This window comes from Peromyscus maniculatus, chromosome 4 (genome assembly GCF_049852395.1).
Source record: "Peromyscus maniculatus bairdii isolate BWxNUB_F1_BW_parent chromosome 4, HU_Pman_BW_mat_3.1, whole genome shotgun sequence".
Lineage (NCBI taxonomy): Eukaryota > Metazoa > Chordata > Mammalia > Rodentia > Cricetidae > Peromyscus > Peromyscus maniculatus.
In genome coordinates this window covers 130,236,583-130,253,869 of record NC_134855.1, presented here as the reverse complement: position 1 = coordinate 130,253,869, position 17,287 = coordinate 130,236,583, and the positions used below count along the sequence as shown (strand labels likewise).

The 17,287-nt window shown below is 46.6% G+C and overlaps 1 protein-coding gene across 1 annotated transcript; it reads left to right on the top strand.

The window, feature by feature from the left end:
* The first annotated feature begins 846 nt into the window (after positions 1-846).
* On the top strand, positions 847-5,691 carry Defb129 (defensin beta 129). The gene is made up of 2 exons (XM_006985497.3): positions 847-996; positions 5,115-5,691. Exons 1-2 carry the CDS (start codon positions 939-941, stop codon positions 5,552-5,554), a joined length of 498 nt encoding a protein of 165 aa, XP_006985559.1. The 5' UTR covers positions 847-938; the 3' UTR covers positions 5,555-5,691.
* The last annotated feature ends 11,596 nt before the right edge of the window (positions 5,692-17,287 follow it).

Below are 17,287 nucleotides of genomic sequence, written 5' to 3'. Positions count from 1 at the left end.
CATCTAATAGTCAACTCCTAGGGAATGTGTGGCCTTCCCACAAAGAGGAGCTGTGTCCTTCTGCATTTGTGTGCAGGCCGCCTCGAGCCCCATGAGCAGTCCTGATGCTCATTTCAAGTCAAACAGTCTTTCACGTAGAAAGTCGAACAGTCTGCAGGCCTAGACTTGGGAACGCAGAGCTCGCTGCTGTACCTACTCCGTGGGTCCATCTCCTCTCTAGCCTGCTTCCTTTGGCTGGAGCTCCAGAGAAAGTTACACTCACTCTGCTCCAGTGTTAATAACAGGAAGTGTGGGGCTGGAGAGATGGCTCAGTGGTTAAGAGCTCATTCTATGTTTTAGAGAACCAGAGATCTGTTCCCAGCACCCAAGACTAACACTCACTTTAAACTCCAGCTCCAGAGGATCCAATATCCTCTTCTGGCCTTTGAGGGCAGTGTGCTCACACACACGTACCTGCACACAGACACATATATACATCTGCTTAAAACAAAAAACAAAATCTTGCCGGACGTGGTGGCGCACGCCTTTAATCCCAGCACTCGGGAGGCAGAGGCAGGCGGATCTTTGTGAGTTCGAAGCCAACCTGGGCTACCAAGTGAGCTCCAGGAAAGGCGCAAAGCTACACAGAGAAACCCTGTCTCGAAAAAACCAAAAAAAAAAAAAATCTTTTTAATAAAAGAACAAGAAGTATAAAGATCATCCTTTCTTTCTTGTCTTGGATAAATTGTGTTCCTCTCAAGACAAAGAGTAGCAACACATAGAAATGTACTGACAAACTTATCAAAAAGAATCAGAGAAAACTCAGCTCCCCTGAGCAACACACAGGCCTGTTTTAGCTGCACTTCAGTGCTCATGGCCCAAGGCCATGAAGAGGCCAATAAAGGCCAGAGCTCAAAAACACCTACCCAGACCCAAGGCTTCTGTTCTGTCCCTCGGCCATGAAGCTCCTCTTTCCTCTCGTCACCAGCCTCATGCTGCACTATCAGGTGAAATCAGGTAATGTGGGCTCCTGGGTTAAGGGGGGGGTTGATGTGAGGAAGCAAGACTGGGCTACCCATGGTGCCAGGACTCCTAGGAGATACTGAAAGATTCCCAACCAAAACGATGGCTGGAGAGCTGCCCCAACCCCTAGACTGTGTCTGATGGAGATGTGAAGGAGATACAAGGAGAGTTGGGTAGTGCCTGTGTATTCAAAAACTGACATAGTACATAGCCTTCCTGCTCTGTATATGTGTGTGTGTGTATGTGTGTGTGTGTGTGTGTGTGTGTGTGTGTGTGTGTGTGTGTGTGTCTGAGCTTGCAACTCAGCCCAGACCATGCTCATGTGAGCTCTATTTCTGACATAACCATCTTGCATATTTTTAAAATCTGAATGTATGAGAGAGAGAGAGAGAAAGAGAGAGAGAGAGAATACAGTGTGATGTGTGTGAGAGAGAACATATAGGCACATATATGTAGAGATCGGAGGAAACATCAGCTGTCAGTCCCTTCCTTCCATCTTGTTTGAGGCAGTATCTTTTGCTGTTTGTCATGTGTACACCAGGCTAGCTGGCCCATGGGCTTCTGGGAATTCTCCTGTCTCCACCTCCTGTTACACTGTAGGAACACTGGGATTACAGATGCCCGCACTACTGCATCTGGCTTGACATGGACTTGGGGGATCAGAGCTCGGGGCCTCATCTTACACAGCAAGTGCTCTCTCCCCAGACCCCATTACAATCATCTCTTAGTGCAAAGGTTCAATCAGCATGTACCCCTGGGAACCAAGGATGAAATCCTTGCCTCTGTGTTCAAAAAACCTTTTTGGGATTTAGTAAGCAGGTCTACATCTCCATGTCAGCTTTTCTAGGAGAGTCTTATAATTTCTCTTACTCTCTGTCTTCCTGGAAGCCCTCCAACTACCATAAAGGGGTCTTGGGACACATTATAGCACATGATAGGGCAGAGGACTAGGCACTGTCCTTGAAAAAGAAGGAAAAAGACTGAGTCTTGTTTCTGCAAACAAAACTACCCAGCTACTTGGAATAATCATAATGAATCAGACAAAGAAAATAAAGAGTTTGTAATGTTTCTATGTTGGAAACTTAGACAGGTAAGTCTGTGTCCCCCTAGGTAAAGTCACTTAAACATGTCAAGCTTCAAAACTGACACAGCGTAATGGATAAAGGTGACTGTTTCTAGTGCTTTTAGATTTTCGAGACAGGTTTTCTCTGTGTAGCTTTGGTGCCTGTCCTGAATCTCGCTCTGTAGCCCAGGCTGGCCTCCAACTCACTGGGATCCACCTGCCTCTGCCTCCTGAGTGCTGGGATTAAAGGCGTGTGCCGCCGCCGCCGCCGCCGCCGCCGCCGCCGCCGCCGCCGCCGCCACCGCCCGGCGACTATTTCTAGTTCTAAAATGTTTCTGTTTTATACTCCTTATGAGAACAATGTGAAGATGTATCAGAATAACAACATGGATACATATGTGAAAATATTCTTTGAAATTATTTACGTTTTATTAACATACATCAATTACATGTAATAATTGGATTCCATTATGGTATCTGCATATATACGGAATGTATCTTATCACAATAAGTCCTCACCTTCTCCTGCTCACTCCTCTCTGCTCTCTACTCCCTTTCTATCTTCATGTCTTTTTATTTTTTGGTGGCCCAGTGAGTTTTATTAGTTTTGTTTTCAGAAGCATGGGCAATGCTTGGGCTATCTACAGGAACATGGGCAACTTATCAGTAGCCACACCACTGAAGAAAATCTCTTTCCCCAGCCATCCTTAGCTACCTAAAGATTCTCAGGGAGGGGTGGGGCCTCTTGGACCTCTTTCTCTTCCACAGCAGGATGCTGACAGACCCAATCTGTCATGGGCACTGTAACCTTCAGAAATTGTCTGATGCTAAATAAATCACTTCTAATTTACATAAAATTGATAAGATGGGTAATAGAGAAAGAAAAGACTTCTTGAGGGAAAACAGTGAGACACTGAAATGGGACATTCAACAGATAAAGATAAATTACTAAGATCGGTGGGGCGGGCAATGGTGGCGCACGCCTTTAAATCCCAGCACTCAGGAGGCAGAGCCAGGCGGATCTTTGTGAGTTTGAGGACAGCCTGGTCTACTGAGCGAGACCCAGGAAAGGCGCAAAGCAACACTGAGAAACCCTGTCTCGGAAAAAACAAAACAAAAACGAAAAAAAGGCTGTGTCCTTTCATTTGCCGGGCGGTGGTGGCGCACGCCTTTAATCCCAGCACTTGGTAGGCAGAGGCAGGCAGATCTCTGTGAGTTCGAGGCCAGCCTGGGCTAAGCTAGAGATAATAAATAATCTGAACGCGATCCTGACAGAGACAAGTGGAAACTAGAGTAACAAATAAGATCTCTGATGGGCAGAGTGCCTGGGTGGTGGAAGTGACGGAGTGCCATGTCCCAGGAACTGTAGGTCTAGTGACTGACAGGGAGGTCAAAGGCCATGGACTTCAAAGAAGACAACACTTCTGAAAATCCTATTAATTCTGTTTTAAAATTCTTCCTTGGTTTATTTCACTTAATAAACTATTCCACTTTTTTCTTGCAAATTATCATTTTATTCTCTCACATAGAAAGGAGAGTACTCCATGTTGTCTCATATGGAAGTTAAAAGAAATAGTCAACCTGAATATGCCAGTGACTACCTGAGCTTAAACAAAGAAAGCCTTGCTTTGATCAACACACACTGAATGCATGTGCTGAGATCTCACAATGAATTCATTAATGTACACAGCTAGCTTATGTTAAAATAATAATCATGACTCTTTCTTGGATTCATTGTATGGCGGGTTTTGCTGACACTGGTGTTTTATAGGATTATAGAAGGGGAGGGGAGGCTCTGCTGGTATGGATGAGGCAAAACTGGAGGTCAAAAATGCTGGCTTAGGGCTGGAGATGAACTCAGAGGAGAGTGACTGCCCACAGCTCTGGGTTCAAAGCCCAGTACTACCAGACAGAAAGAAAGGAAGGGAGGGAGGGAAGAATGGAGGGAAGGAGGAGGAAAGGAGGGAAGGAGGAGGGAGAGAGGAAGGGAGGGAGGGAGGGAGGGAGGGAGGGGGGAGGGAGGGAGGGAGGGAGGGAGGGGGGAGGGAGAGAGGGAGGGGGGAGGGAGGAACATTCTGAAATCAAGGAACTGGGCTTTATATCTTTCCTTCCTCTTTATACCCTTGGTGTGTGTGTGTGTGTGTGTGTGTGTGTGTGTGTGTGTGTGTGTGTGTGTGTGTGTGTGTGTGTGCGTGAGACAACCTCAGGTGTCTTTCCTCAGGTACCATTCACCTTGTTTTTGTTGGTTTGTGTTGTTCCTGAGTCAGGATTTCTCTGTGTAGTCCTAGCTGGTCTGGAACTCTCTATGCAGACCAGGCTAGCCTCAAACTCACAGAGCTCCGCCTGCCTCTGCTTCCCAAACTCTAGAGTAAAGGCAAGCAGCACCACAGCCTGACTCATTCATCTTGTTTTTTGAGACAGGGTTTCTCACTGGCCTGAGGCTCACTAATCAGGTTAGGCCAGCTGGCCAGTGAACCCCAGAGACCTGTCTCTCAATGCGTTCCCACACACACCACCACCCCTGCCTTTGGTACAGAGTCCTGGCACTGAGCTCACCTCCTCACACTAGCAGGGCAAACACTTTACAGTGAGCTGTTCCCCCCAGCCCATTCTTGGATGTTTTTACATCTGAAGCAGGGTTTCACCATGGAGCCCTGGCTAATCTGGAACTCACTCTGTAGCCCAGGCTGGCCTCAAACTCACAGAGATCTGCCTGTCTCTGCTTCCCAAGTGCTGGGACTAACGGTGTGTGCCACCAAGCCCCTCTACTCTCTGATTTTTTAAAGCTACTCAAGGAAAGGAGACGACACAAGAGTTTTACTCTCGGCTCACAGTGTACAGTGACTTTCCAGGTCTGCCCCAGGGCACCACCATCATCAAATGCTGTCCCTGAAGGTTGACAGACCCCTCCCAGTCTAATGCTCTCCCACCAACAGTCTGAAGAGCTCAAATGATTAACTTTGACCCAGCTCTCTCTCTCTCTCTCTCTCTCTCTCTCTCTCTCTTTCTCTCTCTCTCTCTCTCTCTCTCTCCCCCCCCCTCCATGTAGAACTTTTGACTGTGAAAAAATGTTTAATGGGCTTTGGGAAATGCAGAGACAGCTGCCTCGTTGGGGAAACCGAGATACAGAAATGCAAATCCAAAAAATGCTGCGTTGGCCCCAACGTGATTGAACTGATTAAAAGCTACCTCCGACACGAAATACCCCACATATCTGACAACAACACAGTGGAGATGCTGAAGAGTGAAAAGAAACCCAGAGAAGAGATGCAAAGAAAACACACCGTGGCCCCACTCTCCCAAGTCCGAGATGCCAGCCCTTTGCTCAATATCAACTCTGCCGTTGTCCCAAATGCCTCCCTTCTGAAGTCTGTCACCTCCAGGACCGGGAGACATGGCTTGGGCGGTACTGTTCCTACCAAGGGGCACACAAAACAAATCAGGGATTCTGCCAAGGCTGCCCCTTGGCCCCAACCTGGACCACCATAGACATGGCCAGCACCCTCCATAACAGCAGGGAAGCGAGTCTTCCTCCTAGAGTGTCAAGCTCATCTCTACCCCCATAGGCATTAAAATAAGACATAACTGTTCTGCCAACAGACAGATAATAAACACTGTTAAGTGTTTCCAGTTTGTGTAATGTTATCATTCTCGCAGGAGTCCCCAAGAGGACAGTGCTAGAGAGGGATGGAGTTTTAAGTTTAGATGCCAGGAGAGAGCAAGCCTCAGCTCAGCAAGTGTTGAGCATCAGGCTTCCTTGAGGGACCCTCACTTGATGGACTTTTCCTGTGACAATGGGAAGGAAAAACTATGAGGTATTTTCTCTTGTCGTGGATCTTGTGGGGAGGACCCCTGTGCAGCCAGAACCCAGACAAAATAGAAGCTAGTGAAATTCATCTGAAGGACATTTTTCTTAGTGTAACAGCCTGAAACAATATCCTATCCATACATGACCAGTGCGAAAATTACTCTGACATTTTTCAGTTGTTTGGCCTAAAACAAATTATATATACATTACCATCAATTTATTCGTCAGTTAGTGGAGATGCCAACATTTCAGTACACACCAGAATTCAGCAATCCCAGACTACACCGCCTCTCTTTGTCCATGTGGTAATGGCATGCCCCTCGATCCCAGTCTTTGAAAAGCTATTTTGCAGTATCATTGATACAAAACACCCACATGAGTGTCACCTGTACTACTAGGTAAGTTGGGCACACACAAGCCCCAGCGAGGTTGTTATCAGAGGTGGAGGAGGCTACTCATTGCCTCCACCAAAAACTAAAAACAAAAAAACAAAATCAGAAGACAGAAATTAGCAGGAGTCCTTGTTCCGTTCTGTTGTTTTAATAAAGTACCTAACAAAAAGCCACTTAAAGGAGAAGGGGGCTTGAGGACTTCCAATTTCAGATACAGTCCGTATTCACGGGAAAGTCAAGGCAGGAACTTGAAGCAGGCCACCAGAAAGGATGGGTGCATGCACGCTATTGCACCCAATGCCTCTGCTCTTCCATCCTGCAGGTCCCAACCCCAGGGAATGCTGCTGCCCATGGTTAGGCTGGGTCTTCCCACATCGGCTGCCATAATCAAGACAGTCTCCCAGAGACAGGACCACAGGCCAACCTGCTCGAGACAATTTCTCATTGCGACAGTTTTCTGAGGTGATTTACATGCGTCAAGTGGGCCATTAAAACTGACCATCAAAGTGGAGGAGACAGGTTTATTCAAGACTGGGACTTGAGGAAGGGTAGTAGAGGCACCTCTCAGAGGTCCAGTGTCTGAAAGGGAAAGCCTGGGTGGGGGTTGTTGCTGTTGTTGTTGTTGTTGTTATTTATTTATTTATTCTTTGAGGATTTTGTACATTATATTTTTATCATATTCTTTCCCCAAGTCTTCCCAGCTTTCTCTCCTCTCCTCCCCTACCCTCAACTCTCTCTCTCTCTCTCTCTCTCTCTCACACACACACACACACACACACACACACACACACACACACACACACACATACACACACACACACACACACAATCTCTCTCTCTGTTTGTTTTTTTTGTTTGTTTGTTTGATTTTGGGGTTTTTGTTGTTATTGTTGTTGTTGTTGAGATGGAGTTTCTCTGTGTAGCCCTGGCTGTCCTGAAACTAGCTCTGTAGACCAGGCTAACCTTGAACTCACAGGGATGTGCCTGCCTCTGCCTCTGCCTCTGCCTCTGCCTCTGCCTCTGCCTCTGGTTAAAGGCATGCACCACCACTGTCTGGCTTTCTTTCTTAGAAACAAACAAAGATTTTCTGGAAAGATATGTAGGAAGTCCTCACTCATTCTGGTGCTGGGTGAGCTTCTTTCTCCTGGTGGTGGTGTTAGAGTAGAACATTTCTCTGGCTTTTTCATTGGAATTCAGGTTCCAGGGCTTCTCTGTTACCTATCAATACATACTAACTCTGTGAGTGAGCTACTAATCCACGGGAGTGGGAACTCTGTCTTTGATACCTGACTTCAAAATTTAGAACACAAGTGAAAAGGATGAATTGCCACAGACCGGGAGAGAGGTGGGCTCTGTTACACTGCACATGTAAGTCCGTCACAGAGGAGCTATGCCAGAGTCCTCCTGGTAAGGCACTATTTGGTCAGCTTCGGAAGCTGGAGATGCAGCTCAGTGGACAACACTTGCCTCACAAACATACAAGGCCCTGGGTTCGATCCCTGGTACAGAGGGGAACAAAAAAACAATATGCAATAGATGAAGGCTTTATTTCTCACATAGCCTCCATCAGAGAAACATCATCAGCTCAGATTTCCAACAGCTGTGCTACAGAAAAGATGATGAAGATAGATGGTAACACTATAGAGTTATACGTTCATCTGCTTTGTTACAGAGAGAGAAGGGGGGGGGGGGGTTGCATCTGAGGACCTGAGGCTAGAAAGAGGAAAAAGGTACTCCAAACTAACAGAAACAGAAAGCAAGAAAGTATAGAATTCTGATTCCTAACTCAATAGACTTCAACCCAAAATTCAGAAAGAAGGTCACTACATATTGATAAAAGGAATATTCTGTCCGTAAGGTATTATAGTTCTAGGGGCTAGAGAGACAGCTCAGTGGTTAAGAGCATGTATTGCTCTTACAGAGGGCCAGGGTTTGGTTCCCAGCACCCATGTCAGGTGGCTCACAACCTCCCTTCAATTCAGCTCTGGGGGATTTGCTGTCCTCTTCTGGCCTCCAAGGGCACCTGCATGAATGTGGTGTACATACTCAAACACAGATACACACATGCACACATGATTAAAAATAATATAACCTTATAAAAATATTACAGTTCTCAGCATACAGATATCAAAAATTGGTGTACTAAATTTCATAAAATAGACACTACCAGATAAAAGGGCATAAACTGATCTCAACACAATTACTGAGTGACTTTAACATTCAGACAGCTGGTGAGATAGGGAACTGTTTGGGGGCTGTCTTAGGGTTTTTATTGCTGTGAAGAGACACCATGATCAGGGCAACACTTATAAGGAAAACATTTAATTGGGGTGGATCACTTACAGTTTCAGAGGTTCAGTCCATTATCATCATGACAAGGAACATAGTGGCCTGTAGGCAGACATGGTGCTGGAGCAGCTAAAAATCCTACATCACGAAGGTAACAGGAAGTGAGCTGAGACACTGGGTGGTATCCTGAGCACAGGAAACCCCAAAGCCTGTCCCCACAGTGACACACATCCTCTAACAAGGCCACACCCACTCCAACAAAGCCACACCTTCTAATAGTGCCACTCCCTATGAGATTATGTGGGCCAATTACATTCAAACTACTACAGGGACATATTTTGAAAACCTATAGTCTAACAAATTAGAAAATCTAAAAGAAATGCATAATGTTCTGGACACATGTGACCTACCAAAATTAAACCAAGAAGATAGAGTGTGAATGGGATGATAACAAACAATGGAGTTGAACTGAAGTAGCAATAAAAAAACATCTCAAGCAAACAAATCCTGGGCCCTGAAGGATGTGCAGCTGAATCCTACCAGAGCTTTAAACAGCAATACCCTCACACTGCTCCACGAAACAGAAAGGGGAAGAACCCGCCAACTTCATTTTATGAAGCCAGTATTACACTCACACCCAAACTAAAGCAGCACACAGCAAAGAGAATGGCGCGCGCGCGCGCGCGCACACACACACACACACACACACACACACACACACACTCACGGTGAACGTGCACGGCAGTGTTCCCATCTCTCTCTGCTTCCTGGATCTCCCATGGCATGACCTGCCCAGCTCTGCTGTTCTTTCCCCGTGATGGAATTCTGCTTATGGAGTCCTCCAGAACCTCCTTTGTGTCTAGTATACAGCAAGCCCTGCTCCCTTTCCGTTTCCATTAGTAAGGAATATTCTTTGCATCCCTTCCCTTTCAATGTTTAAATACCGGTGAAGTGAGTCTCCAACAGGAAACACAGAGCTGAAACTAGGTCTTTTTTTTTTCTTTTTTCTTTTGCAATTCCATGCAGTCACTCTGTCTCTTTTTAAAATGTTGCTAATTATTATTGTGTGTACATGTGCATGGTGTGGTGGTGCTGGTGCATGTCCCAAGGCGCATGAACAGAGGTAAGAGGACAACTTTGTGGAGTCAGTTCTCCCCAGCTGTCACAGAGGTTCCACTCCTGAAACCCAGTCTCCAGTCTTTGCAGTGAGCGCCTGCACCCAACTGAGCCATCTCGCCTCTCCCTCTCTGTTGCTTTGTTTTATTTTTTCAAGACAGGATCTTTCTGTGTAGCCCTGGCTGGCTGTCCTAGAAGTCATTCTGTAGACGGGGCTGGCCTTGAACTCAGAGATCTGCCTTTCTCTGTCTCCCCCGCGCTGGGATTGAAGGTGTGTGCTGCCGCTGCCCAGCATTATTTAACTTAATATCACAATTTGCATCTTTTCCAAGACCCTTTCTCCAACAATGGGGATCTGGCAAGATGGCTCAGAGGGTAAGGCAATGGTCCCTCAAACCTCACAGCCCGAGTTCGGTCCCCTGAACCCACAGTAGAGAGAAGCAGCTCCCAAAAGTTGTCTTCTGACCTCACACACACTGTTATGCACACAGTCAGAAACACATATTAATAATAAATACATTGACCTTAAAGGGAAAATGTTTTAAAAGTAGGAGAGATGGAATTGGAAGCCAGGCATAGTGGTGCATGCCTGTAATCCCAAAACTAGGGAGACTGAGGCAGGAGGATTGCCACAAGTCCAAGGCCAGCTCAGACTGCACAGCAGGATGTGGACGAGAGCAGGAGTAGAGACAGAGACTGGAGAGAAGGTTCAGAGGATGCGTGCTCTCTGTTCTTCTAGAGGACCTGAGGTTTGTTCCCAGCATCCATGTCAGGCAGCTCAGAAGAAACAGTCCCTCTGGTTCCAGGGGATGAACGCCCTCTTCTGGCATCTGTGGGGCATTTGCACACAGCTGATACACACACACACACACACACACACACACACACACACACACACACACACACGTGGGTGTGTTATACATATATGTCTGTGTGTTATATATACATGAATAAGTGAATACATTTCATAGGTGACAGACTCAGTGCTGTCACCTGCTGAGTCTCTCACAGTAGGCAATGGGAAGGAGGGTCTGCAGCCCTGAAAAGAGTTCCCTCCGTTTTAGCGTGGCTCTTGAGTAGAGAAATGTCTGCTCACTTCAGATAGGGAAGGCGTTGTCAGACCAAAGGAAGGTTCCATCCCAGTCCAGCTTGGTGAAACAGTGAGCTTACTGGAGCCGTTTACAGGAGCATGGCCCACTCACGGGCAGCCACATCAAAGAGGAGTGCCACCCTAGACAACCATTTGCCTCTGACATAATGGCATGTGGGCCCTTGCTTAAGTCAGGGATTCACCTGGATATCCATGACAGAGCCGGGGTGCAGCTCAGAGGGAAAGCACCTGTCTAGCATGTGAAAACCTGAACTTAATCCCAGCTCTGCACAGATTTGCTTAAGGGCCAGGCTTCTAACTACTCTGTGAGTGCTCAGTCAGCGTGTGGCCATGGCTAACTATTCTGTCCAAATTGACTGGCCCTGATAAGAAAAGAAGCTCCTGCTTCATCCTGGTTAATCTCACTTGAAATTCAGGAAAGATGGGTGCTTTAGGCAGTAACTTGGTGGCTCTGTCCCCTCTGCCCCACTGCTTCTGCCCATTGGCATGTCCCCATCCCTCGGGCGTGATGTTCTTGCCTCTGGCTTTTGTTTCTCCCGTTCCTATCTCGGTGACCTTGAGTAACCCAGAATCTCCAGTTACTGAGAATAGAGTGACAGAGAGAAGCCGTGAGAGACACATGCTTCAAGGGGCCAGCCAAAGACAATTTTTTTGTTTTATGTTTGAACAGGTAAAATATATGTCACCTGTCTTGTAGTTTTTTAGGTTTATTCCTTTATGTCTATAGCCAGGATTTTCAGGGGGTCTCCTCTGACCAAACCTGATCCTCTTTAACTTTGAACAAATCCATAGCCTTTCGTTTTCTGTGGAAACAAAAGCATTAACCTCTTCCCCCAAAGGAATACGTTTTTGACTTCCATTTTAAAGTTAAGACATTTCTAAAGTATCTAGGCTGGTTTAATTCAGCAGTTTCCATAATCCAATGTCTCTCAGCAGCTATTGCTCGCTTATCAGCAATCAAAAATTTAAAGTCAACAAGACACCATATAGGATCCAGACTCTCTGTGTATTTTCCATCTTTATGTGGCTTATCTTTTTTATATTATTTTATTCTCTCTTTAAAGACTTTAACTTATTTATAAACTATTTTTTCTATGATTGTCTATACTCATTTTCTCTTCTGTTTTAAGCCTACACATATTTTTAAACATGCTGTACCTGTTTAAAGGTTTTTTGGGTTTTTTTTTCTATCTGGATCTGACTTTACTGAGCATCTGCAGCTTTCTCTGACTTCATGAGACAAATCTTAAACCACCATGTGGCTCAGCTTAGCACATGTGCTGGTGGCTGGCGCTGGCAGCTGGCTCCAGCCTGCAGGCAGCAGACGGTAGCTGTGCCTCTGTATGCCACTGAGCACCAGCCCGCCTGAGACTCTGCAGGATTGGGAAGCTACATGCGGCTCCTGTCCAGAAATTTTCTTAGCTTTCTCAGGCCCTATGTTTGGATATTTGAACCGCCATGTTGGATGCCATATGTAGACTGGTTTTTCTTTGGGCCACCAGCTCACACAAAAAAAAAAATATGTGGAGACTCATTATTAATTATGAAAGCTCAGCCTATAGCTTAGGCTTGTCCCACTAGCTACTATAACTTAAATTAACCCATTTCTTTTCATCTGCATTCTTTTATGTGGCTCAGTTACCTTTACTCTGTACTGCCCATCCTCTCCATCTGGCTAGCGACTCCACCTTTCTTCTTCCCAGAGCTCACTCTGTTCAGAAGTCCCTGCTATAACTCCTGCCTAGTGCGATCTCACATGTAAGGAAGTCAGGTGTCTTCCTCCATCAGCGTCACCTTGTTTTTGTGACAGGGTCTCTCATTGAACCTGGGCCTCACCAACTGGCTTGTCTATCTGAACAGCAGGTCCTGAGATCCTCCTATCTCCCAATCCCCGGCACTGAAATTAAAGGCATGTGCCTTTAAATTCACCTAGGTCTTTACCAATTGAGATGACCAGGTCACACAAGTCCATCACCAACTCAACCATCTCCCCAAATTCTCATCCCATCCTCTTTGATGAAGTGTTTTCTTTCGTGTGTTTGTTGTTGATACAGCATCTTTCTATGTAGACCAGGCTAGGCCTCAACTCTTTAAAACTCCCGCCTCAGTCTCCCAAGCTTACCCAACCCAGGGTGTTTCTTCTTGTTAGACTAAGTGATGCTCTGTCACACAGCAGTTTAATCACTTCTAAAGACACCGAAGATGTTTCCTGATGTGGCCCACTACACATGGAGCTGTTATGAGTATTGTAGACAGGCTTCTGTGAGAACATCAGCTTTTGTTCCTCTGGGACGTGAGCCCAGGTGTTTGGCAGCTGGGACATATGATATGAGTGTGTTCAACTCTGTAAGATACTACAAGGGGATTCACAGAACAGCAGGACCATTCAGTCCCACCAGCCACGTGTAAGAGCTGACTTTCTCCACATGGAAGAGTTTGGTAGAATGTATATTTTTGTTTGCTTGCTTTAGCCATTTATCAAGTGCACAACAGAATGTCGTTGTTTTAACTGTTGTTTCCTAAAGAGCAATGATGCCATTGGGTCTCTCTGCTCAGAGGCTCAGCCGTTGTCTGCATGGCTCCCTTGACCAGGTACTTGATGGGAGTTTGGTTTGGGTGAGTGTGTTTATCAGAATCAAGTGAAGTTACCCCTGGATTCCTGCATTTCATTCGTTCACATCAAAAGTTAAAAGACTGGGCTGGAGAGATGGCTCAGCAGTTAAGAGCACTGGTTGCTCTTCCAGAGGACCCAGGTTCAGTTCCCAGCACCCACATGGCAGCTCACAACTGTCTGTAACTCCAGTTCCAGTGGTTCCGACTCCCTCACAATGATATGCAGGTCAAACACCAATGCATATAGAAATTTTTTAAAAATTTAAATTAAATGTAAAAAAATGGTCTAATTAAGAAAAAAAAAGTTAGAGACTATAGGCCTCCAGATGGCTTCGTGGGGAAAGGCGCTTGCCACCAAGCCTGATGATGTGAGTTCAAGCCCCAGGACCAGATTCCCACAAGTTGTCGAATACCATGGCATGTGCATGTACCCACTCACAAAAATAAATTAAATAAGCAGTAATGTAAAGATAAAGACCATAAAAATACTAAATACCCAACAACTTGCTTAAGAATTTAGCAAAGGCGTGTGGATACTACAATTTAATGTGAAGTACACATTAAAACGAGAAATGGCTGGAGCTGGGTTCCATGCCACATGCCTGTGAGGAAGAGGAGGCTGCAGGATCAGGAGCTGAAGGTCAGTCTGGGCTGCAAAGCAAGAGTCTGTCTGGAAAAAAACAAAAGGGAAAGTTGGGAAGGAAGAGGATAACGGTGTGGACAGACGGAAAGGCATGTGTTTAAGACAACACACTCCTCCTGGACTGAAAGCAGAAGGCTAGTTGGGGGAAGGAAGGAGACCCTCAGGAGGAGAGGGGGCAAGGAATGAGGGAGGGTACTGGGCAGGAAGAGAAGCAAAAACAGTGTGGGGCTCCGGGTGTCACTCAATTGGTGAGTGAAAAGTTTTTGCACCCTGATAAGCCTCTCTGCCGAGGATGCAGCAGTCCAAATCATACCAAACCAGTCCGAATTACAAAAAGCTCCAATTTAAACGTTAAAGCGTTCCCGGGTGATCAAGAAAGGAGACAGGGACTAGAGACCAAAAAAAACCCATGTCTGTTTTCTGGGGTGCAGTTTAAATGCCCTTTGGGGGTGGTCTTAAACATTTTCTGAGGGAGGAGCTGTGTTTGGCCGGACTTTCTGAGGGCCAGGGTTTGAGCAGAGAGGTGGGTCTTCCACCAGAACTGTGAGTGCTTGCCTGGTGTATGGAAAGCCTGGAGTTCAGTTCCCTGGACTGCAAAAAATAAAACAGTTTGCAAATCTGGTAATGAAACCCATTGCCTGTATACTAATTTCTTATTTTAGCTTGAAGTCCTCAAGAACGGGGTTTGAAGCAGAGGACCAGCTAAGTCATAGACCGTGCTTGGATGGAGGGAAGAAGGCAAGTCCCAGAGATCAGAACCGAGGCTAGCTCACAAGCAGGGACCATGCAAGAGCAGTAACAGTCACTTCATACCCAAGTGGCATTTCCGTAGTGACACGCGCCATAAAGCCTCCTCCATTCAACTCCTCTGTAAACCCGGTCCTGATTGATTTTGATCGGACTTTATCGCCACCTGCCGGCGGAACCTGGTATCACCGCAGCATGGAGACGGGCTTAGTGGCTAAGGCTTTTGGAAATGGCTGCTAAGGCATTCAAAAAGTGCTCCCAGTTCCTCCGTGTCCCAGACACATGAGGTTCAGATGGAGGGCCACACTTTATTTCACAAGGTCCACAGAGACAAGCGTCGTAAGTAGGAGTTCTGGGTCGGGCAGTGGTGGCGCACGCCTTCAATCCCAACATTCGGGAGACAGAGGCAGACGGAGCCCACTACACGGAGCGAGTTCCAGGGCAGCCAGGACTGTTAACACGGAGAAAGACTGTCTCAGGGAAACACACACACACACACACACACACAGAGAGGAGGAGGGGGGAGGAGGAGGAGAAGAAGAAGAAGAGGAAAGAGGAAGAGGAAGAGGAAGAGGAAGAGGAAGAAGGGAAAGAAGGAAGAAGAGAAAGAAATTCTGTCCAGTTAGCCCGACTCACCGACTCACCGACCCCGGAGAGGCTTTTCAAATCTTCCTGCTAAAAGTAAATAATACCTGGTGTTCTCAATGGGGAAGGGGGAGGGGGGAGACTGGGTGAGAAGAGAAGAGGAGCTGTAGGGGGAGAAGGAGGGGAGGGAAAGAAGAGGAAGGAGAAGGAGAAAGCAGAGTCGGAGAGGCCCCACCAGGTGTGGTAACACGTCGGCAAGGCTGAGGCAGGAGAATCACTAGTTCCAAGGCAGCCTGGTCCTGGGAAAAAGAAACAAAGTCATATGGAAACCTACTGCTTTGTACAAATACTATAAACTAATTTGTTGTTTGGGGATAGGGTCTCTCTATGCAGCCCTTAGAGAGGGCTGTCTTAGAACTCCATGTATAGACCAGGAAGATCAAACGCATATCATCCACCTGGCTCTGCCTCCAGAGTGCTGGGATTAAAGGTGTGCGCTGCCATGCTTGGACCTACGCTAATTTCGTAATGGACTGTATAGAGACGCATGGCTATCGCTTCACCATAAAGGTGAATGAGATCACACATATGAAGAGAAACAGAGCGGGGAGGGTCCTTGTATGAAATGAAACGAGCCAGGTTCAGAAAGGCGGCAACTGAACGTGTCACCCTCGTAGCTGGAATCCTAAGCGGAGAAGTGACTTGGACATGCTAGAGGGAGGGCAGGGAGGGTAACAGACATGGATACGACGCGCATGTGTGAAGTGTCCCGGGGACACTTTGCTCTGGATAACGTGCGCTAATTCTAAAAAGAACAAAACCTTAATGCCTAGACATCCAGTGCGTAAGGTGTGCCTCGCCACAATCCTCCTCGTGCTCAACTCTGGGAGTGTGTGGTGTGCACACGTGTTCCAGTGTTGGTGCCGGAGAGGAGAGGCTGTCCAGTGTCCCCTCTATCACACTCTGCTTTATTCCTTGCAGGCAGAGTTTCTCCCTGAACCTGGAGCTCCAAACCCTTCCAGCTAGACTGGTAGCCAGTAAGCCCCGGTGACACTCCTGACTCCACTCCTAACAGCACTGGGGTGACAGATGTGCAAGACTATACCCAGCTTGTCACATGAACGCTGCTATCCAATCTCGGGTCCTCATGGTTAAACAGCGAACACTCTTTTTTGTATAATTATTTATTTTTATTTTATGTGCATTGGTACTTTACCTGCATGTCAAATCTTGGAGTTACAGAGACTTGTGAGCTGCCATGTTGGGTGCTGGGAATTGAACCTGGGTCCTGTGCAAGAGTAGTCACTGCTCTTAACTGCTGAGCCATCTCTCCACTCTCAACCACTGAACTAAGAGCCCCTCTGTGTCTTCTCAAATACCCTGGAGATACCAGGGTTGCCTGTTCCTGTCATTAAAGGCCAAACTGATTTTCTGGGTCCTACACACACGTTTTTCCTCACTCCAGGTGTACCCCAATAAAGAAAGGCAGATGGGCTGGGGACAGATAACAAGGTAGGGTCCCTTTACCCTAGTGGCCCTGTGATGGTTAATGCTAATTGCCAACTCAATAGGATATTAAAACACCCAAGAGACAAGCCCCTGGGCATGCTTGTATGGGATTATCTTGATTAGATTGAGGTAAGAAGACCCACCCTGTTGTTTTTATCTAAATTTATATTTGATGGTTTTACCAATAAAGATTCGGAAGTCAGAGGCTGGGGTGAAAATCTACTAGCTCAGGGAGGTTGAGGAACAACCAGCTGACCTTCCTCCTTAGCAGCGTCTCAAGTTTGAATGTAATTGGCCCCCATAATATCATAGGGAGTGGTACTATTAGGAGGTATGACCTTGTTGGAGGAAGTTGTCATCGTGGGGTCAGGCTTTGAGGTTTCCTTTGCTCAGGATACTGCCCAGGGTC

What these genes read in the sequence shown, in the direction of transcription:
- Defb129 (XM_006985497.3), top strand. Translation starts at nt 939, where the DNA reads ATGAAGCTCCTCTTTCCTCTCGTCACCAGCCTCATGCTGCACTATCAG. An exon ending in GCACTATCAGGTGAAATCAG is followed by an intron (nt 997 to 5,114) that starts GTAATGTGGGCT and finishes CCCTCCATGTAG; the next exon opens with AACTTTTGACTGTGAAAAAA.